Below are 21,646 nucleotides of genomic sequence, written 5' to 3' on the forward strand. Positions count from 1 at the left end.
GCCATTTAGACCAAGGTTATCTTGGCTTAAATGAGTGCACCTAAGTCAAACCACACCCCAAATTCACCTACATTCTGCCCCAATCATGCCTATTTTCTGGTAGGCATCTATCAGATAATTTTTTTAAATCATTTTTAAATAATTTTTTAATGGTGCTTTTCAATTATCAGCATTGATTCAGGTAATTAAAAAATTAAGTTAGGCATGCCAATTTTAGTGCCTAACTTTAGGTACCTTTTACAGACTCAAGGCCTAAATGCCCACCCCTAAAAGATATGAATCCTCCTGACAATGTCAAACTCAATCAGTGATCTGTCAGATGACAGCATACCATGTTCCTCAGAATTGATTATATTCCAAAGTTTTAAACTAGGCTAAAAAAAAAAAAAAAATCTTCTAGGCAAACTAAGCCAATTTTGCAATTCTTTCTGCCCCTTAGTGAGAATTTACAAATTCACTGTATGTTTATCAAGCCACTGGAAAGAGTAAACAAACCTCAAAAAAACGAATAGCATATTTTCATAAACTGGCAAGTAAGTGACTTATAGGTCCACACACTACCAGACTCATACCTCATTCTCACTGAAAATTGAACCTGAAGTGTATGGTGAAACCTTTTGCTGTGAAAGATCCATACTGAAATATCCACAGTTCATCCATAAGTACCTGAGGAATATTGAGATCTGCTAGCTGGTCCTGGGTGATTTCGCTGAGTTGCCGAAATGTCATTGTAAAATCAGCCCTTGTATCTTCCATAAGCTAATGAAAATGATTAATATTGACATAAGAGTTACTTTCTTCTGTGGTAAAGGTCAGAACAGTAATGCTCAAATCTATGGAGAGGAGCAAATGAATAATAAACTCACTTTTAGAAAGAGAGTAATCAAAAGGCCATCATCTTCACTTTCTCCCAACAAGCCCAATTTAGCTTTGAATAGTTCTGCAAACCTGAAAATAGTTAAAGGCAATATATCAAGCAACAGAAATCTTCTGAGAAGACTAATTGTGATAGCCCAGAGCACAGGAGACCTACAAGTTTAGTTCCCAGGATCAAATGCAGTTTTTCCAGCAGATGGAGCTGAATACTCTAGAAATGTGAGCTCCAATAAAAAGGAACTCGTATTTTTCTAAATGCTGACACTTCAGCACTAAGTTTGAAAGGAAGTTGTGGGGTTAGAGGAGAAATATGCAGCCAGCTGCAAAAGTGACTCCAAGACACTTCATTCTTAAGCTCCATGGACATAAATATGACAAGATTTCGACATATTTTGCCTCAGCTGAAAACACAAGTCATGGTCAAAAAGGCAAAGAAGGCCTTATTTTAGGGTGCCTATGTGAACCTATTTTAAGTCTATGTAAAATAGGCTTGCAGAGTTAATCCCACTAGCAACATTATATAAACAAAACACAACGGTTTTATATTTGCAGTATATCAAATACATTGAACTTGAACTTAAATGCAGTGCTTGAATGAAGCTTCCTGTTCACCGCGTTTAGAACATGTTCCATCTGTTGGGAAACCCATTTTTTGAGGCTCTCGCTGGATGAATATACATCCTCATAAGAAATTTATAGTGCAACTCCTGAAGCTGGACACTTTCTGCTATACGTGCTATACGTGATCCATCCATCAAACTTTTTAATAGGGCCTCTAAAGTGCATTCTCCAAAGTCTCTAGTTTATGTTAATACAAAAACAAGTTACTAAATTATATACCTGTTGTAATATAAGCTTGGATATCCTTCAAGTATCTTCAAAGCCCTATAAAATAAAACCAAATATTTCATAAGATTAAACTTCAAATATTTCTCAGTAATACTCTTTTGAAATTCTAGCAGTAAACCCAAATTTCAAATTCATAAATCTCAAACTTAAAATAAATACTATAATCAAAGTCACTAATTTAAGGATGCTGGGCTGCACAGAGAAAGGTATAACCAGCAGAAGGGAGAAGGTAATAATGCTCCTGTAATGAGTCATTGGTGAGACCTCACTTGTAATACTGAGTTCAGTTTTGGAGTTCTTATTTTGCTAAGGATTGAAAAAGATTAGGAGCGATTCAGAGGAAGGCAACAAAAACTGCATGGAGTGTGTACACCCTAGAGCAGTGGTCTTCAATGCAAGGCCCATGAACCAATGGTGGCCCGCAGAGACCTTCTGGGTGGGCTGCGCACCTATCCGGCGTCCCCCCCCCCCCCCCCCCCCAGCGAGATCCGGTGCTTGCTCACTGTTCTCATTCCTAGAAGTGCTGCTCTTACTCTTCGAGCCACCGGCAGCGTGAGTGAAGTAAACATGCTGCCTTTGGCATCCCGGAATCTCTCTCTCTACTACTGCTTCATGTCCCTGCATAGGCATAGGAAATGGTCACCCGCCCACTCTTCGGTGACAACAGAGTGGGCGGGTAGTCATTTCAAATGCCATAAGTGTTTTGACATGCGGGATTACATTGGAATGGCGCCGACATTTCTTACAGTGATGTTAAAAGGGGCAGAAGCCTGAAGCGTTTAAGATGATTTTGTACCATGTGACTATGTGAATTACTGGAACAGAGAACTTGCCTATGTTTGAAACAGTCTGGTGGAAGAAAAGATTGGCTACTTTAGTTTTGTCTACAAGTTGGTTCCAGAACTCATTAATAATAATAATAATAATAACAGCTTATATACCCAAATACCGTGAAGTTCTATGCGGTTTACAGAAGATTAAGCAAAGGTAACAAATTGAATTGACTTTAAGAGGGGAGGAAGAAAGAGAATTAATAGGACAGGAAAATCATTGTTGAGGAGAGAGTGGTCAAAAGGACAAGTTAATCGCTATAGAGGGGAGAGAGAAGAGAGGATCAGTTGTCTAGATGCTTTAGGAACAAGTGTGTTTTTAGACGTTTCTTAAATTCCCCATAAGTAGTGGGCGAAAGCAATTGTTCTAGGTCTTTACCCCATGATGCTGCTTGGTGTGAGAGAAGGTGTTTATGGTGTTTTTTCAGTTTACAACCTCGAACTGGGGGGGAAACGAAATTGGAATGTGAGCTTCTCTTGTGTCTGTTGGCTGAGAAGAAGAAAAGGTCAGTTATGTATTTAGGGGCAAGTCCGTGTAGTGCTTTAAAGCAGAAGCAGGCAAATTTAAACTTTACGCGCGCCGCCATTGGCAGCCAATGCAGCTGCCGGTAGTAGGGTGTCACGTGGTCAAACTTCCTCAGCCCAAAGATCAGTCTGACTGCTGCATTTTGCATCAATTGTAAACGTTGCATATTCTTTTGGGAAATTGCTAAATAAGCGATGTTACAGTAGTCAAGTAGACTTAGTACAAGGGACTGGACTAGGGTTCTGAATGCCGATGTATCGAAGTAAGCTTTAATGGATCTGAGTTTCCAGACAGTAAAGAATCCCTTTCTGATTAAGGAGTCTACCTGGTCTTTCATGGTTAGGCATTGATCCAAAGTTACACCTAGTATCTTAATTGTGGGCTGGATAGGGTAACTAAGTTTATTGATACACAGTGGTGATTTGGTGTCAAGCGGATGTGGCAAAGCAACAAAGAAAGTTGTTTTTTCTGAATTAAGTTTGAACCTAAAGTTTGTCATCCAGTGCTCCATCATGTTTATGGCTTCTGAAGCTTTGGGAATAGTTTCAGAGACAGAATTAGCGAATGGGATGATAATCGTAAAGTCATCTGCATAACTAAATAGTTTTATTCCCAGCTGGGTTAGCTGCGTGCCCAGTGAGGACATATAGATGTTGAAGAGCAATGGAGATAGTGGAGGCCCTTGTGGCACACCGGATGGATTGCTCCAGGTGTTTGAAAGCTCATAATTAAAACGTACCTGATAAGTGCGGGATATAAGGAAGCCATGGAACCAGTTCAGCACCTCATCCCTGATATCAATGGTGTCATTACTGAGCAGGCAATCCTAATTCGGCCACTCCAAGGTTCTATTCGGCTTGGTGTGTGGCTAAGGTATAGGCAGGCTACAGCCTTCAACTACTACTCTGCCACAATAGGTATGCCTAAATGCAATGTGTGTGTTCCATGCTGTTCTAAAAATGACATGTGCAACTTGCTTAGTGTGAAAATACAAAGGGATGTTCACAGAAGGGAGGAGAGTAGGCCAGAGCAATATTTACACATGTAACATACAGAACTCTTCAAGTCACTCACTAAAGTGCCACATTTAAGTAAGCGTATTTAGAAAATAAGAATAGTCTTACTAGGTCAGACCAATGGTCCATCTAGCCCAGTATCCCATCTTCATGGAGGCCAATCCAAGTCCCAAGTACCTTGCAAAAACCCAAATAGTAGCAGAAGCCATGTCACTGATCCAGGGCAAGTAGTGGCTTCTCCCAGACTTTACCTCCAGAAATTTGTCCAAACTTTTTTTTTTAACTAGCTACATTAACTGCTCTTACCACATCCTTTGGCAAAGCATTCTAGAGCTTAACTTTTCTCTGAATGAAAAAATATTTCCTCCTATTGTTTTTAAAAGTATTACTCTGTAACTTCATCGAGTGTCCCCCTAGTCTTTGTAAATCTTGATACAGTAAAAAATCAATCCACTTGTACCCATTCTTCACCACTCAGCCATCTGTTTTCCAAGCTGAAGAGCCCTAATCTCTTTAGTCTTTCCTCATACGAGAGGAGTTCTATCCCCTTTATCATCTTAGTCGCTCTTCTTTGAACCTTTTCAAGTGTTGCTTTATCTTTTTTGAGATAAGGAGACCAGAACTGAATGCAATACTCAAGGTGAGGTCGCACATCTGCTATTCTGCTATTGATACGGTGTACGTGGAAGTGCGTAACTGTAGACACTTTATTTCAAACGCACTTTCCTATCAAACTTTCAGGAAGTCAATTAAAACCTATCTCTTTGATAAATTTCCCTGACTCCATTTCTGCCTTGACTTATCTTTAAAATACTTCCAGATAAATTTGATTAATCTTAACATGCTAATGTAATCTCGAAAGTTTTTTTTAATATCGCTGTCTGTATACAGTCTCTTCCTCTGTAAACTGCTCTGAACTGCTTGAGGTATTGCGGTATATACAAATAAAATTATTATTATTATTATTGCTAGCATTCTATAATTGAATCATGGTGCTCAGTTACATAATTGCTCCCAAATTTGTCATTAATTCTAGCAACACCAAAATAAGCTGCCGGATCCTCAGACTAAACAAAATAAAAAAAAGCTAGGAACAATTTACACAGAAGGCAGCCATGTCTCCTTCACCTGAGTGTGTGAAGATGCATTCCAGAATTACTCACAGATGCTTTTCTCTGGGACTCAACAGAGGGTTCAGAGCTTGTAGCAGCTTGTTCAGATTAAACATCCCAATGCTCGCCTGGTTTCCGATCTTATATCTCCCTTCATCATCAGAAGTATTTGGAACAAAATCTATTAAAAACAAACAAAGCATTCATTAAAATGGTACATCAAGGAAATTAAAATAAATAGCCAAAGTTAAACTGTTAAAATATACTCATTTTTAATCTTTACATACGGACTCAGTAAGGGCCCAACAGGCATTAAACCTTTATCTCCAGAGTGCTCTGAATGCAAGAATATTTATGCAGGATTAGTATATTTGCCAAGAGAAGGAAAATACTCTTATCTGCAGATTTCCAAACAACTATTATAATTGTTACTGTCCCATTTTAACCCATGGAATAAACTCTCTATTCTTTGACTTTTGAAAAGGTGTCCTGCTACAGTCAATTTAGTTAAAGCAGCAATATTGGCAAAATAAGAATCCAGTAGGTGAATACTGAGCTCGTGATGGTCAGTATTTTTTTAGGAGACCAGGATAGAAAATTAATTAATTAATTAATTAAATAAATAAATAAAATGCTGGCAATCATGGGATTTTCTATTCCTGGATATCAGCACTGAATACCCAGGTGCAAGGCAGCCACCAGAAGTTTACCAGAGACTGCTGATATTTTATGGCAGAAATCAGAGAGCTACCAAGTTAACTTACGACAGTCTTCTTTACATTAACAAGGTATCTATCCAGATACCACCGCTAAATGTTGATAATGCCCAGATAATTCGTCAACTCCAAATATTGCCAAAGAGGTCTAGGTAAGTGTTGCTGAAAATCTGCGTTAGACCTGGTCAACAGGGCATAGAATGAAGTTAAGAGGTGATAGGCTCAGGAGTAATCTAAGGAAATACTTTTTTACAGAAAGGGTGGTAACAGTGGCATAGTAAGGGGGCTGGGGGAAAACTACCCCGGGCACTGTCCTCTGACATCACTTCCTGGTCGGACCAGGAAGTGACATCAGAGGGAGAGTCGAGAACGGTGCGTGCAGAAAGTTGATGCTGCTGCTCATGCCGGGGAAGATAAAAAGGTATGAGGGAAGGGGCCCAGCGGGGGGAACGGGGAAGGAGCAGGGGGGTGGAGAAGAGGGCGAAGGAGTGCCACTGTCCCAGGTACCTCCCACCCTTACTACGCCACTGGGTGGTAGATGCATGGAATAGTCTCCCAGTAGAGGTGGTGGAGACAAAGACTATGTCTGAATTCAAGAAAGCATGGGTCAGGCACTTGGAATCTCTTAGGGAGAGGAAACAGTGGAAACTGCAGATAGGCAGACTAGATGGGCCATTTGACCTTTATCTGTGGTCATGTTTCTATGTTTCCTATTCAGTTAAATAGTGCTAAATAGTTAAACATACTCCTTAGCACAGAAGCCCCTATTAGTAACTATCAATATGCTATAATACAGCAAAGGTGAAACAGAATCATCTTCTTGCAATGAAGGCTCTGAAAATGCAGTCAATGAGGTGTTCAACTATGAAATGTACTTACTAGGATCATAGGACTCCATAAACCCAAAGGGACCATAGTCTATTGTTATAGATAGTAAGCTGAAGTTGTCTGTATTGCACACACCTAAGCAATGACAAAGAAAAGTACCCAATAATAAAAAGAAACAATGGTGAATGTTCTTTTAACAGATCTTGTGGCATGTGAAAGGTAGAGAGATTCCTTGCTGTTCAGATGCAAGAAACCTGCTGCCAAAAATGCCTGTATGAGCCTTCTGAAACTTCCCCTCCTTTAGTGCAGCTCATTGCTCATTGGTCCACAATGCACATGTTTTTATCTACCCTGAAAGGAAGCATTCTTGGGGGCCCTTGAGGTTGAAGAAAGAAAGGCATACACAGACAGGATGTTCAGAGCTCTGTGTTTGTCTTTCAGGCAAGAAATCTGCTTGCAGTAAAGGCAGGTGCAAACGACCATTCATATTTTGTAATCACAGCAAGCTTCAAAACACAAGTGCACATGTAGTGTTGCTTTGAGAACTGATATAAAGCCCATGGCTTACAAGTGGGGAGAGCTGGCAAAGCACAGCTCATGAAATTATTTCCAATCCCTATGCAGGTAAATGTATGTATGTTTATGGGGGCGGGGGGTATACAGGTTTGTGTGTGTCTGTACATGTATATTTTAAGTATGTGTACATGCTTGAATGTGTGATCAGAGGAGGAGATGAAAGGGGAAGGTAGTTTAAAAGGTGCAACACCTATTAAGATTTTCTATACCACCTCATTTGCTCTGCGGTTAACAATAATAAAAAAATGATAAAATTAGTTAACAGAAAAGAACTCCATTATGCGACGGAAAACAGATCATTTGTTCAAGCACATACACACAATACACCTTAATTACTATAAGTTGTAGAGATTTTTGCTCTACCCTTCACTTCCTTCATTTGTCTTCCACTCACCACCACCACATGCAGGAACTTCACCTCTACAAACAGAAAATTTCTCCAGATCACTTTCTCTTTTCCTGTAGCTACAGCTGCCGTCCAGTCAGTGGCGTAGTGATGGTAGGAGACTCCCGGGACAGCGGTGTCTCCCCCCCACCTATGCCTTCCTCTACCCCCACCCCCGCGCCACACTCCTCACAGATATGTACATACCCCACACGCCAAACTCATACCCTTCTTTCTCACCCCCGTACCTCTTTAAATATTCGCCAGAGCAAACAGCTTCTCTGGCCTGCTGCTCACGCCGGCGTTGGCTTTCCCTCTGACATCACTTCCTGGCCCCGCAAACCAGAAGCGATTTCAGAGGAAGCCAGGTCGGCAAGAGTAGTGGCTCGCGCTGGTGAAGATTTAAAGAGGGGAAGGGAGGGCGTGAGCATAGCATGGGGGGAGGAGAGGTTCTGGTGCCCCCACCAAGACAGTGCCCAGGGCGGTCTACCCCCCTACCTCTCCACCTTACTACACTACTGCTTCAAGTCCTCTGCTATTACCTTTCCAATTGGTTGGATCCTACCTACACAGTTTGTTACTATGTTACAATGGAAGCATGCAGGACTCACTCACTCAATGGGGAAGGGGGGGGCTACAACTGGAGACAGTTATTTTAAACTCAGAAACATATCCAGATACATCCTTCTGCCTTCTGAACAATGAGAATTCTGTTGACTTCTGAAAAAAAGTCTCAGGAATGGGGAAGGGATATGCAGTAGTGCACTTAGCACATGTGACACCCAGGGCCCATCATTTTTTGACACCCCTCTCATCTATATGAAAAACATAATTTTTTAGCAACAATCCACACATCCAACAACAAGAGTGTATCTATTGTAAAACTAAACAAGCCAGACTAGTACAGACTGATACTGCATAGTCAATGCTAACAGAGAACCATGTCTTTTGTACATACAGCCGCGATTCTGTTCCTGGCGCCCACGAACTGCAGCTTTGTGGAATCCCTGCCGCTCTGCTGATGGGGGAGGGAGGAATTCTCCTACCGTGATCGGCTGCTGCGGTCTAGGCAAAGATAGGCAGCTAAAATGTAGGCCAGGGTTACCTGGGCCTACATTTAAGCTGCCTATCTTGGTGTGATTCACGGCTGGGTAGCCACTTTAGATCACCTAATGCCACTTCAAGTGTTGGCCACGCCTACTTTGGCGTTAGGCAATCTAAAGCGCCAACCTAGCCACGATTCCAGAGGCCATTTTAGCCACCTTTTATTTAGGTGTCAGTAGGTGCTTAACCCTGCAATTTCTTACCATCGGCAAGGCGCAAACGCCCAGTGGCGTACCTAGCATATGTTGTGATGTCCTATAATATGATATAAGGACAGCATAGGCTATTAAAAAACTCAAAATGAAGGAAAAAGCCTCAGAAAAGGGCCCTCCTACCTCCACTGAAGTGGTTTGTTAAAGGTGGTTGAGCAGTCACCTCATTGGCAAAAAACCTTCGATGTAATAAAAGCCTTATGCTGTACTTCACTAATGAAAAACAAAGATAGAAGAAAAACTTTTCAACTTATCTTCAGCTGATCGGTACACCAATGGTGGCCAGTGTTTCACAAATCAGCTGCCTCAGGGTATATCCCGACTGATCAGACCTCTCTCAAATGGGACCTCTCTCAAAGCACACTGTACGCAGAGAAAATGTTACTTATCATTTATATTCTGTGGGTTTTCAAAGAGGTCAAGGCAGATGACTTTATGCAATGTAACCTCAGTAACAACTATACAAAAATAGACAAATATTTTTACTCCCTTTTTACTAAACCGCGATAGCTGCGCTGAATGCCCCACGCTGCTCTCGACGCTCATAGGCTCCCTGCGCTAAAAACCGCTATTGCGGTTTAGTAAAATGGGGCCATAGTGCAAAATATAGACAGCATATATAAATTCTCAAAATGGACACATTTTGTTCACTAAATTGAAAATAAAATCATTTTTCCTAACTTTGTTTGGTAATTTCATCAGTCTCTGGTTGCACTTTATACTTCTGACTGTGTATCCAATATTTCTTCCCTTTTTTCAGCCTCCTGTATGCTTCCTCTCCTCCAGACCTCATTCCCTTCCCCAATTTTTTCTTTCTTTCACCCTGCCCCCTTCTTTCTTTCTTTCTCTCTCCATGCCCCCTTTCTTTCTGTATTTCTCTCTCTCTGTGCCCCCTTTCTTTCTTTCTCTCTCCATGCCCCCTTTCTTTCTTTCTCTCTCCATGCCCCCTTTCTTTCTGTATGTCTGTCTTTCTCTCTCTCTCCATGCCCCATTTCTTTCTTTCTTTCTTTGTTTCACCCTGCCCCCTTCTTTCTTTCTCTCTCCATGCCCCCTTTCTTTCTCTATGTCTGTCTTTCTCTCTCTCTCCGTGCCCCATTTCTTTCTCTATGTCTGTCTTTCTCTCTCTCCGTGCCCCATTTCTTTCTTTCTTTGTTTCACCCTGCCCCTTTCTTTCTTTCTCTCTCCATGCCCCCTTTCTTTCTCTATGTCTGTCTTTCTCTCTCTCCGTGCCCCATTTCTTTCTTTCTTTGTTTCACCCTGCCCCTTTCTTTCTCTATGTCTGTCTTTCTCTTTCTCCATGCCCCATTTTTTTCTTTCTTTCTTTGTTTCACCCTGCCCCCTTTCTTTCTTTCTGGCTCCCTGTCCCCCCCCCCCCCAATTTCTCTCTTTCTTTCTCCCTGCCCTGCCCCATGCCACCGCCATTGGGAAACATGCTGCCACTGCCACAGGGGAATAGGATGCCACTGCCACCATCGGGAACAAGCCGGCGCCGAGTTCTCCCTGCTTTTCTTTCCCGCGGGGCCGACCAACTCTCGCCACCCGACATCAATTCTAACATCGGAGAGGATGTTCCGGGCCAGCCAAGCAGCGATTGGCTGGCTCAGAACGTCCTCTCCGACGTCAGAATTGACGTCGGGTGGCGAGAGTTGGTCAGCTCTGTGGGGAACAGAAGCAGGGAGATCTCAGAACATGGCGCCGGCGGCTTGGGGGAGGGCAGTGAAAAGGGAAGTGAAGCAGGTTGGGCACCCCTGCTGTAGACAAGCAGTGAGTCGCACTCAAGTGGCTAAAGAGCCGCATGCGGCTCGTGAGCCGCAGTTTGCCGACCACTGCACTAGGGAGAACACTGGAGGGTGGCCAGCTGTGCACCCCTTTGGGACGTGCACCCGTAGCGGACCGCCCCCTCCTCCCCCTTTGGTATGCCACTGCCAATGCCTAAATTTAGGTGTTGGTTATAAAATCAGGGCCTTACTGTACAGTAATTAGCATGTGCTGTCAAATTTGCAGTTAGTGTATTGCTTATTATTGTTTTGCCATATTTCCTTTAATGTTTCCCTATCAAAGTAGTGTACAGACTAAAATTAAGACAGAAAGGAACTCCAATGCATAAATAGAAGGTGGAAAGCAAAAGACGCAGAAACAAATGGTCCATCATTAGAAACACGCAAACTTCATTACAGAACAGACAAAAGAAGGTTAAGGTAAGTAATCATGCCTAAATAGTACCACATCTCCTGAGGAAAGGTTTTAGTCCTAAATGCACTAAAAATGGTCATTAAGACCACGTGAGTCACTGTGGGCTGATTTTTTGGCTGATTTCTAAACAGCGATCGATGTTCAAATGGCTGCCCATGGAAATTAATTTTGAGGGCAGTTGTAATCCCAACTGATCACTCGTTTAGAAACTGGCTCTCACTCATGTGCAGAGCCGGTCTGGAGAAGCCTGAACAGCTAAATGGCAGGGGAAGCCCCAAAGCAGCCTCCTGCCACTCAGCTGATGGGGCTTTTTTCTTTAATGGAACAAATGTGCATGCATCATATATGCACAATACTGCCCCATTAAAAAAACAAACAGAACAAGCTGCAGTGCAGCCCCGCTTTAAACTCGCGGGTTAAAACCACGGGCTCACACTGCAGGGAAGGGCGTCAGAGACCAGGAGAGTCGGGGCGGATTTAAAGTGTGTTCTAAAAGCGCTGTTTGGTATTTGATTCCTTTCGGGAGCTGCGATTCAAAGTGCTGTGTAATATTGATTCCTTTCGGGAGCTGCGACCTCCTATGCCACCCCTCCCCCTTTGTTTTGACCTCGCTTGTGCAGGAGAGCAAGCGCATGCATGGATCACATCTACAGCCAACAATGATGGTCTGCACATGCACTGCGATCGGTCTTCAGCGATCCATATGATCGATTGTGGGCGTGTGTCCGATCAGGTAATTTGCATGGGGAGACTTTAGTGGATCAGTCACCCAGCAAGACTCAGTCATAGATCAGAACCAGATTGGAAAGATAAGGGGGGGTTTAGTGAATCTAGCCCTTAGTGATTAGAAAGATTTTCACACCTTAATAATTGAATGATACTTCCCTATACTTTTGTTCATTCCTTACACATCCAGGGAGAGGGGGGTGGGGGGAAGAGTGGAAGAAAGTGTATTGGGATTGTTGTAAAAGATGGATGTAATATTGTTTGATTACTTGATTGTATTGAAATAAGGAGGGGAGGGGGGTGAAAATAATTTTATGGTATTTATTGAAAGTTGTAAGTGTTGTCTTTAAGATATTTTGTAATGTACTCCTATATAACACTGTTTAAGTTTGAAAATGAATAAAGAATTTTAAAAAAAGAAAGATTTTCATACCTGCTTTAAACTGCTTAACACCAATTCTAGAGACAGCATTTGGTTCATTTGTGCTTATCTCACTTGACTTTAATGTGTAGTGGAGAACTTGGTCTGTGTGGTAATTGCAAGGGAAATGCTGGACACACCTCTCATGGTTGCCACATAACTTTTGCAATTACCATACATTAGTTTGCCTAACACATGACAAATGCAAAAACAATGCACGTTAGTAAAAGGGCCTCCTCTGTCTTAGGGCTAGATTCATTAAGCCCACCAATCAAGTCCTGACCACTTAGTGCCCTTTACGACCCGATTTCCCTCCAACCCGATTCAATAACCTCGTGGCCGATCATCCTCCCATCCAATCCGATCCGCGCATGCAAATGATGGGAAAAGGCATGCAAAGTAGGAAGGACATGAATCACTAAACAAATGCAGGCAAACTGACTGGGCTGGCTGATCCTAAAACAAGAGACTGGTCGCTTGTGTAAAAACCCTGCTCTCTGCCTCAATTCTCCTGTTCTGGCCACCCTGCTCTCTGCCCCCAACTCTCCTGTCTTTCTTCGCAGTGCAGGCCCTTGGTTTTAATCTGCGGGTTTAAAGCGGGTTAAAACCACGGGCTCGCGAAAAAGTAAAAAAACAAAAGTATAAAAAAAAGGTTTTATTTTCAGCTCAGCCGGACACGGAGGGCCAGCAAATGTGCAGACCATCTACAGATGGTCTGCACATGCGTCGGAATCGCTGGACAGCGATCTGTGCGGTCGGTTGGGGGCATGATTCCGATCACCCTCATTTGCATGAGGGCGATTCGTGAATCATCCTCCCCGGACACAGATCAGATCACTCATGGATCCAATCCAATCCGTGCCCTTAGTGAATTTAGGACTTGGTGTAGAATCTTGATGTTAGCTTTAACCCACAGTATTTACCACATAACTTATATATGAACTGAAGAAGTGTGAACATGTAACTCCTCCTATAGTGAATTACATTGGCTTCCAATAGAGGCTGAGCTGCATATATTACAAAGTCGCTACTGGTAAGGCCCCTTTTTACCTAACCAATTCACTTTTTGCTGACACTCAGAGGAACTCTAGAAGCTCTCATCCTCTTTTTGTGATCCCACCTGTCAAGGGATGCAAACACGAAAAATATCATGAATGCAGTCTCTCTTTCCAGGCAGCTACTTACAATAAGGATTTTCAGCAACTGTTACTGACCTCTTACTCTTATCTACATTTCAGGAGAAAATGAAAAACTTTTCTTTTTATAAAATTTATAGATAATTAGATCATTCCTGCTGCACTCATTTCATGTTTATTCATTGTTTTTAATCTTTTGTAAACTGCATAGAACCTCAAGGTTATGCGGTCTAGAACATAAGAATAGCCCAGTAGCCTGTTCTCACGGAGGCCAATCCAGCTCACTAGTACATGGCCAAAACCCAAGGTGTAACAATATTCCATGCTACCAATATAGGGCAAGCAGTGGCTTCCCCCATGTCTTTCTCAATAACAGACTATGGACTTTTCCTCCAGGAAATTGTCCAAACCTTTCTTAAAACCAGCTAAGCTATCTGCTCTTACCACATCCTCTGGCAATGCGTTCCAGAGCTTAACTATTCTCTAACTGGAAAAAAAAATTCCTCCTATTAGTTTTAAAAGTATTTCCCTGTAACTTCATCGAGTGTCCCCTAGTCTTTGTAATTTATGACGGAGTGAAAAATCGATCCACTTGTACCCGTTCTACTCCACTCAAGATTTTTATGTTTTCCACGTGATTACTATGGGCCATTGATGCAAGTATTGAGAAGAAGAAGGAGAAATGCAAGAAAGTTCTTATTTGCTTATCTAATTATTTAAAGACCATATTCCCTGCTTTGCCTATTCTTTTAGTTTCATTCCTTTGCTTATAGGTAGATTCTCACTAATTCGTTCAGCTTGTTGGAATACCTGTTCAATTTCATTCAGTTTCTGGATGCTTACTAACATACTTCCTTTTTGTGCATTTGAGTCTGTTGATGAGACCTATGATGGCAACTCTATATGTACTGTACTCATATAATCTGTTTCTATGAGACTCCGTCCTCCTCCAGTTCTAGAGATATATAGTTTCGATCATATATTGATTCTTATAAACTACCTTGTGAGTGTAGATGAGTTTTTTTTGTTTTAAACATCCAATTTTTCAAGATATTTTAAGAGGCCAGTCAACAATTCCAAAACTATATGAGAGTTGGATGATGGTTTATACTGTAGCTTATACTTTGATGTTAGAGCACTTTTCAGTATCAATGTTAATCTCCTGTGATAATCTTTGCTAGTCTTTTAGCACTTTATACTAGATTGTTGCTCCTTCGTTGACTCTTAGATATTTATATTCCCCTTCCTGTTCAAGCTCCTTGATGGCACAGTCATCCGACAGAGAGATTCCTCAATGTTTCTTCAAGAAAGATTGCCTTAGTACATTTGTCCAAGCTAAAATTCATCCTGATATCAGAAAAGCTTTTCACTAAATGGAGCTGTGCCGCTAAACATTGATCACTGGAACGACAGTTTCAAGTCATCTACATATGTCAGGTGTGATGTAACCTGATTACAGTAAGTCCAAATGAGAGCAAAACACACTCGTACAAACTTGACACTCATATCTATTTTCTATTACCTGATTACAGTAAACATTTTCTTTAATGCTTCTATTGCACTGAGTAAATTTAACATTTTCACATATTGGTTGGGATGATAATTTCTAAAAGGTTAATAGGAAGAAAGAGATTACACTTCCCCCTCCCTATTCGCGGTTTCAATGTTTGCGGTTTCGATTATCCACGTTTTTTTTCCCCAGGCCCCCCTCCTCAGAATCACTCATTGGCGTCGAAAAAAACAGCCCCAGGACTTGGAGGGAGGCGATCAGAGGTGGCAGGGAGGGTGATCGGAGGCGGAGGGAGGCGATCATAGGTGACAGGTTGTGATCGGAGGCAGCAGGGGGTGATCGGAGGTGGCGTGGGGGCGATCGGAGCATGGACCTTAACTGGGAGTTCCTGTTGTAGTCTCGTGAGACCATGGGAACTCAGCAGCACGGCTCTGCACAGGGCAGGAGTGTAGGAAGATCGCTCCTGCCCCGCATCACCACTAGACCACCAGGTAACGTCCGGGGGTGGGTCAGAGCCGGCCAAAGGTTATTCACGATTTTTCCCTATTCGCGGGCTGGCTCTGCCCCTAACCCCCGCGAATAGGGAGGGAGAAGTGTAGTTACCTTTGGAGTGGAATCAAAGGGTAGAAAAGGGCTGGGCATGGGGTATTATCTATTCCATGACCATCTACAAAACCACAACCCATCAGGTACTCAAAGTGAGGTGGGCTGGAGGAATTCTTTCTGTAGCAGGCTTTCTCTTCCCTTGGTGGGTGTTATGATACGAAGCTAGTCCACTTACCATGAGCAAATCCTACTGACATCCACAGTGACATTAGGTTAGCAGTCTGAGATACCACTTTGGAGAAGAAGTCCTGAAATCAAATAAATCATGCAGCAGACAGTCATTACCATAGAGTGCTGATAACTACCAAGATTAGCAATCACCATTTTTTCAAATTCTGGTACTCATAGATCCTCTGCATTAACAATGATATTTATTTCAATGTAAAGTTCTGGAATAGAATAGAATGAGGAAGTTTCTGGAGGTCTGCTCCAAAAGTGATCTCCAGAACCTTCCTCATTCTATTCTATTCCAGAACTTTATACACCACCCAGAACCAAAGGTTTAAGAGTGGTTTACATTCAATGTTGGACTCTTAGCCCATCCTATATTACATCACTAAGAGTGCCACCATTGTCAGTGGGCATGTCCATCCTGGAAGGAACTATAAAGGATCTGTTCTTTGTGGGTAGGGGATTGCTGGGTGTAGGCTGATGTTGCATATATAGACTTAGAGGGACTAGAGTGGAGTATCAGCTGAGAATAGTTACTGAAACAGCAGAGGTCCTGAAGTGTTCCTGAAGATGTCTAGCTGCAGGAGTGACTTTTGTACATCTCAGGAGATTAGTGGGATCTGAATGGTGAATCCCACTTAATTTCTGGGAAGTTCAGATTGTGGTGTGAAGGTCTGAACCCCAAAGCATCCTAACCACACCTGTGGCCAGGGCTGGCTCAACCTATGGACCAAGTAAGGCCCTGACTCAGGGCACTGAAGATAAAGAGTGCCAAAATCCCAGTCCAGCATCTCTCTCTCTCTTTCCTCCCCTCTGTGGGTGGGGAGGGACAGATGTCAGATTAGGATTTTGACACCCTTTATCACCAGTATTGGTGGGGGAGCTAAAGGATCATAGGGGCACTGATGCAAAAATTGGCTGAGGGAGCCACAGTCCCTAGAGCCAGCCCTGCCTGTGGATTAGCCAAGGGTGGACTGGGTAATAATAATAATAATAACTTTATTTTTATATACCGCCAGCTATCTTGCGACTTCTAGGCGGTTTACAATAAAAGAAACTGTGAATACAATGAAAGAAAATGTAAATACAATAAAGAGCCCACCTACTTTGAGCTCAGGCTTACCCAGCAGTGGCACACCCTTGCTGTGGCTGGTGGCAATCGCTAACTGAAGTGTCCTGACATCTTTCTATCTTCCCTCCCTACAGTGAAGAAGGAAATAGACCAGTGGATCTCTAGAGAAATCTGCTACCCATTGTGCTATTCCATTTGAACTGTAACAGTCATTATACTGCACTTTTGGAAAAAAAATGATTTCGGAGGACATACCTAATAAATATGCTTTTAAGAAAATATCCTCAAGAGTGTGAAGCTTTCCTCAGTGTGATCAGCAAAGCCCTGCCTTCCAGCCCTTTCCCACCCTCACCTCCAGTTACATGTAGGATTCACTTTAAATGTGCATGTATTACTTTTAAAATTTTATATGGTATCTTCATCCCTTTTGTCCCTTTATTATGGAATGCTTATAGATTCTCCTATGCTAGAGGCACCCAACAATTCAAACTCTCCCTTCCTAGTCAAGAATTTCAGTCAATCCTTGGTTTTCAAATTTTCTCAACTATGGAACGAACTTCCTCTTATTTTAAGGGGTCCTGGTCCTTTCAACTTTTTCGTAAATCTTTAAAAACTATTTTATTTGCCAAACACTTTGGAAACTAGTCATATTAATATTTTCTGATTGTTACTTTTTAAAGTATTTTTTTAGTTACTGTTAACCGAGTCGAGCTCCTTTCTGGCTGAAGACCTGGTATAGAAAGCTAAGTTTTAGTTTAGTTTAGAAATGGATATATTAAAGTGTGTGTGTGTGTTTAATTTAGTATATTCAAGGCTTGCCGTACTGACATTCATTGAGACCACACAAAAAAAAAAGATCGTACTCTCACCTGTGGAACAAACTATCAAAACCCACCTCATCCCTTGACCTTCTGAGAGTACACCTACCCAAATCCCCAAACCTAACAAAGAAGAGCACCAGCCCTCTGCTCTCACAAATCTCAAATGCTCATGCACTTTGTCCATGAACTGTCACACTTTATATGGCCCATCATATAATGTAATGTAATGTAATGTAATTTTATTTCTTATATACCGCTAATCCGTTAGGTTTGAAGTGGTTTACAGAAAATATACATTAAGGATGTAATAAGATAAGATAGGTACTTTGAAATTCCCTTACTGTCGTGAAGGCTCACAATCTAACTAAAGTACCTGAGAACAAACAAATTAGTAAATAATAGAGAGGTAAATAAAGATAGAGGAAAAAAATGAGATATGAAGCATCCTAACAAGAATACATTGAACTCTCAATACCATACTTTTAAAGCAAAATGTACAATCCAAAATAATAATGTAATGGAAAAAAACCCCAAAAACTAAATTAGATAAAAATATAATTTTAAGAATTAAATAAAATATAGAAATGTAAAAAGAAAATAAACATTAGAAGTGAGGAAAAAAGGTAAAGGAAGGAATATGAATAGAATGGAATGAGAAACTGTTAAACAATAGAATTCTGAGGAAATTAAAATGAAAACTAAACAAATAGATAAAAAAGAAAAAGATAGAATATGCACAATGGAATAAAAGTTAGGAAGGACTTAATTCCATTTCCATCGATCATCAATGTCATCATCCCTAGTGCTTTAGCCGTTTCAACCGGACAACCGCCATCATCGGCCTCTGCACATCAGCCGTGGGTCCACTTTTTCAAAGCAGTGAGAAACATCTCTCGATTTTCTGGCTTACTGTCCATTACACTCAACAGCTCTCAGATCTTCCGGCTCCAATTTTCCGCTCTATCCTACCAAGACACCGTGCTCTTCTCATACACTGCTTGGCCACATTTTGGCTTACTGTCACCTTTTTCTCCCACTCTACTATACATTGTATCTTTCTTACTATATTTGCCATACCATGTCTACTAATTTATGTGCTATGTCCACTACACAATATTTGCTATTCCATGTCCACCGCACCAGGGTCTACCATGTTAAGTGCCATACTGTCATACCAGGTTAACCATGTTTGTATACTCTGTTTGCCATGCTATGTTTGTTTATATAATACGTCTGCCATGCCATGTTTGCCACGCTTGTAATACAATGTTTATCATGCTATGCTAAACTTGTATATATGACTATATCTGCCATGCTAAACTGCCATCCTATGTTTTCTTATGCAATGATCGTCATGCTGTATCACACCGTGCCATATTTGTCATGTTATATTTTACCATGCTTTGTTATGTTATGAGATCTCCTGGGAGGACGTGATATAAAACCCAAATAAATAATAAACGGCATGCAAATCAAACCATTACAAAACTTTATAGTAATATCATTAATAGAACAACACCCTGATCAGGGCAGGATTAAAACAGACAAACTAGGCATAAGCCTAACTAAGGTATAGGACGGAAGCCCGTCAGATAAAGCTTAATCCAGCTGTGCCAAGGCCCCATGCAAGAAACAAAAATCACTAATCAGACAATGCTACTATATTGGCTAATATAGGATAAGAGGTGGCATTATCAGCTGCCTATGCCATCAGCCATACCGTCCATTGGCACCCGTCCCATCAGAGTCATAAGGCCAATATTTGAGAAGAGGTGGCATCATTAAGCATCGCGTCCCAACCTCCAGTCTTTAATCTCAGAAGCAAACTCACAGCTCCCAATTGTGTAGGAAATAGTGAGCAGTCCAAAAGAGGAGCTAAGGAAAGTACTTGCTAGGGTCTGGGATGTTTTTAAACCCCCCATGGCAATGTGACTTAATTAAATATTCAGACTAACACATTAATGCTCATACATTTGTGGGGGGTTTAAAAATGTATTTGTATCATATTGGGAGCCATGATTTGGGAACAACTACAAAGAAGCTTCACTATGGGCTTTTACAAAGGCGCGCTAGGGCCTTAACGCACAGAATAGCGCACGCTAAATTGCCCCGCGCGCTAGCCGCTACCACCTCCTTTTGAGCAGGCGGTAGATTTTTGGCTAGCACGCACTAATCCGGTGCGTGCATACAAAATGCTAGCGCACCTTTGTCAAAGGAGCCCTGTGTTATTCTAGCCCAACACAGACACAATCTAAAGATAAGTCTAAACCAAAAAGTAGGCATTTAAAAAGTAAACAAAAAATGCATTAAAAAATACACTGTGACTTGTTGTGCGATACACTCCCCGCCGTCGAGCATTTTGTTCTTTAACTCAAAGTTCTCCTGATCCTTCCATGTATATCTAAATTTTCGTGGTATAATCGAATCGGAGAGGGTGGTGGATGCCTGGAATGTGCTCCCGAGAGAGGTGGTGGAGAGTAAAACTGTAACTGAGTTCAAAGAAGCGTGGGATGAACACAGAGGATCTAGAATCAGAAAATAATATTAAATATTGAACTAAGGCCAGTTACTGGGCAGACTTGCATGGTCTGTGTCTGTGTATGGCCGTTTGGTGGAGGATGGGCAGGGGAGGATTTCAATGGGTAGGAGGGTGTAGATGGGCTGGAGTAAGTCTTAACAGAGATTTCGGCAGTTGGAACCCAAGCATAGTACCGGGTAAAGCTTTGGATTCTTGCCCAGAAATAGCTATGAAGAAAAAATTAAAAAATTTAAATTGAATCAGGTTGGGCAGACTGGATGGACCATTCGGGACCAGGCTGGGGCTCTTTACCCTGGAGAAGCGGAGACTGAGAGGGGACATGATAGAAACTTATAAAATCATGAAAGGCATAGAGAAGGTGGAGATGGACAGATTCTTTAGACTAGCAGGGACAACTAAAACAAGAGGTCATTCAGAAAAACTGAGAGGAGACAGATTCATAACGAATGCAAGGAGGTTCTTCTTCACTCAGAGGGTGGTGGACACCTGGAACGTGCTTCCTGGAGAGGTGATAGGACAGAGTACAATTCTGGGGTTCAAAAAGGGACTGGATGACTTCCTGGAAGCGAAGGGGATAACAGGGTACAGATAGAGGTTTACCTTACAGGACATTGAGCGAATAGGGTATGGATATTTTAGGTTAGGTAGGGAACACTTTCAGGTCATGGACCTGGGGGGCCACTGCGGGAGCGGACTGCCGGGCACGATGGACCCCTGGTCTGACCCGGCAGAGGCAACGCTTATGTTCTTATGTTCTTTATCTGCCCTCATCTACTATGTTACTATTACCCCCAGCAGAAGGTTATTCATAACTGAAACACAGACCGTCTCGGGTCCACACCACAATTCTTCACTGTGTGTTACATGGATTTACCAATTTGTCTACATCGCTTTTATTTGTGAAGACTTTTATTAAAATGTTTACATCAAGACCATCGTCTCCACAGTTTCCTTTGTTTTTGAATTTTAAAGCACCTTAAAGAAATTTTTACATTAGTGGTAAGAAAAGAGGATTATATATCAGTGCAAAGTGAAACAAAGCTGTTATCTTCTAAAGAGTACTGTGCGTGGTGTCATACAAGGTTAGGCTGCTTTGCTTCTCAGGCACAGAAATAAATGATACCTTTTTATTGGATTAACTTGTTTATGGACTAACTTTTGGAAGGAGCACTTCCTCCCCCCACCCCACCTCCTCTTGGCAGGTTCCCAGAAGTAACCTTAGGGATTTTATTTTGAAATTCTTCTGCTTCCTTTCTCCTGCTTTTCCCTGCATACTTCTGTAGCTGCAAAATATGAAAATTTCCTTCCAAGTGTCTCAAATGGAGGTCTTCTGTTTTAACAAGATGCTCTTCTAGACATTGCTTCCCTTGCCCAAAATGCAGCCATCCATTTCACAAAGAGATCTCTGTCTTAGTACCCAA

The 21,646-nt window shown here is 41.8% G+C and overlaps 1 protein-coding gene across 1 annotated transcript in view; it reads right to left on the bottom strand.

The window, feature by feature from the left end:
• LOC117354928 (protein adenylyltransferase SelO, mitochondrial-like) overlaps positions 1–21,646 on the bottom strand; it is a 96,016-nt gene that overhangs the window by 30,370 nt on the left and 44,000 nt on the right. Inside the window, exons 11-16 of the mRNA XM_033932890.1 lie at positions 15,798–15,870; positions 6,805–6,888; positions 5,261–5,390; positions 1,717–1,761; positions 867–948; positions 667–759 (exon numbers count right to left, since the gene is read on the bottom strand). Coding sequence (XP_033788781.1) covers positions 667–759; positions 867–948; positions 1,717–1,761; positions 5,261–5,390; positions 6,805–6,888; positions 15,798–15,870 — 507 coding nt within the window. The remainder of the gene's footprint in view (positions 1–666; positions 760–866; positions 949–1,716; positions 1,762–5,260; positions 5,391–6,804; positions 6,889–15,797; positions 15,871–21,646) is intronic.

The sequence above is a fragment of the Geotrypetes seraphini genome, chromosome 2 (genome assembly GCF_902459505.1).
Source record: "Geotrypetes seraphini chromosome 2, aGeoSer1.1, whole genome shotgun sequence".
In the NCBI taxonomy this organism is placed as follows: Eukaryota; Metazoa; Chordata; class Amphibia; order Gymnophiona; family Dermophiidae; genus Geotrypetes; species Geotrypetes seraphini.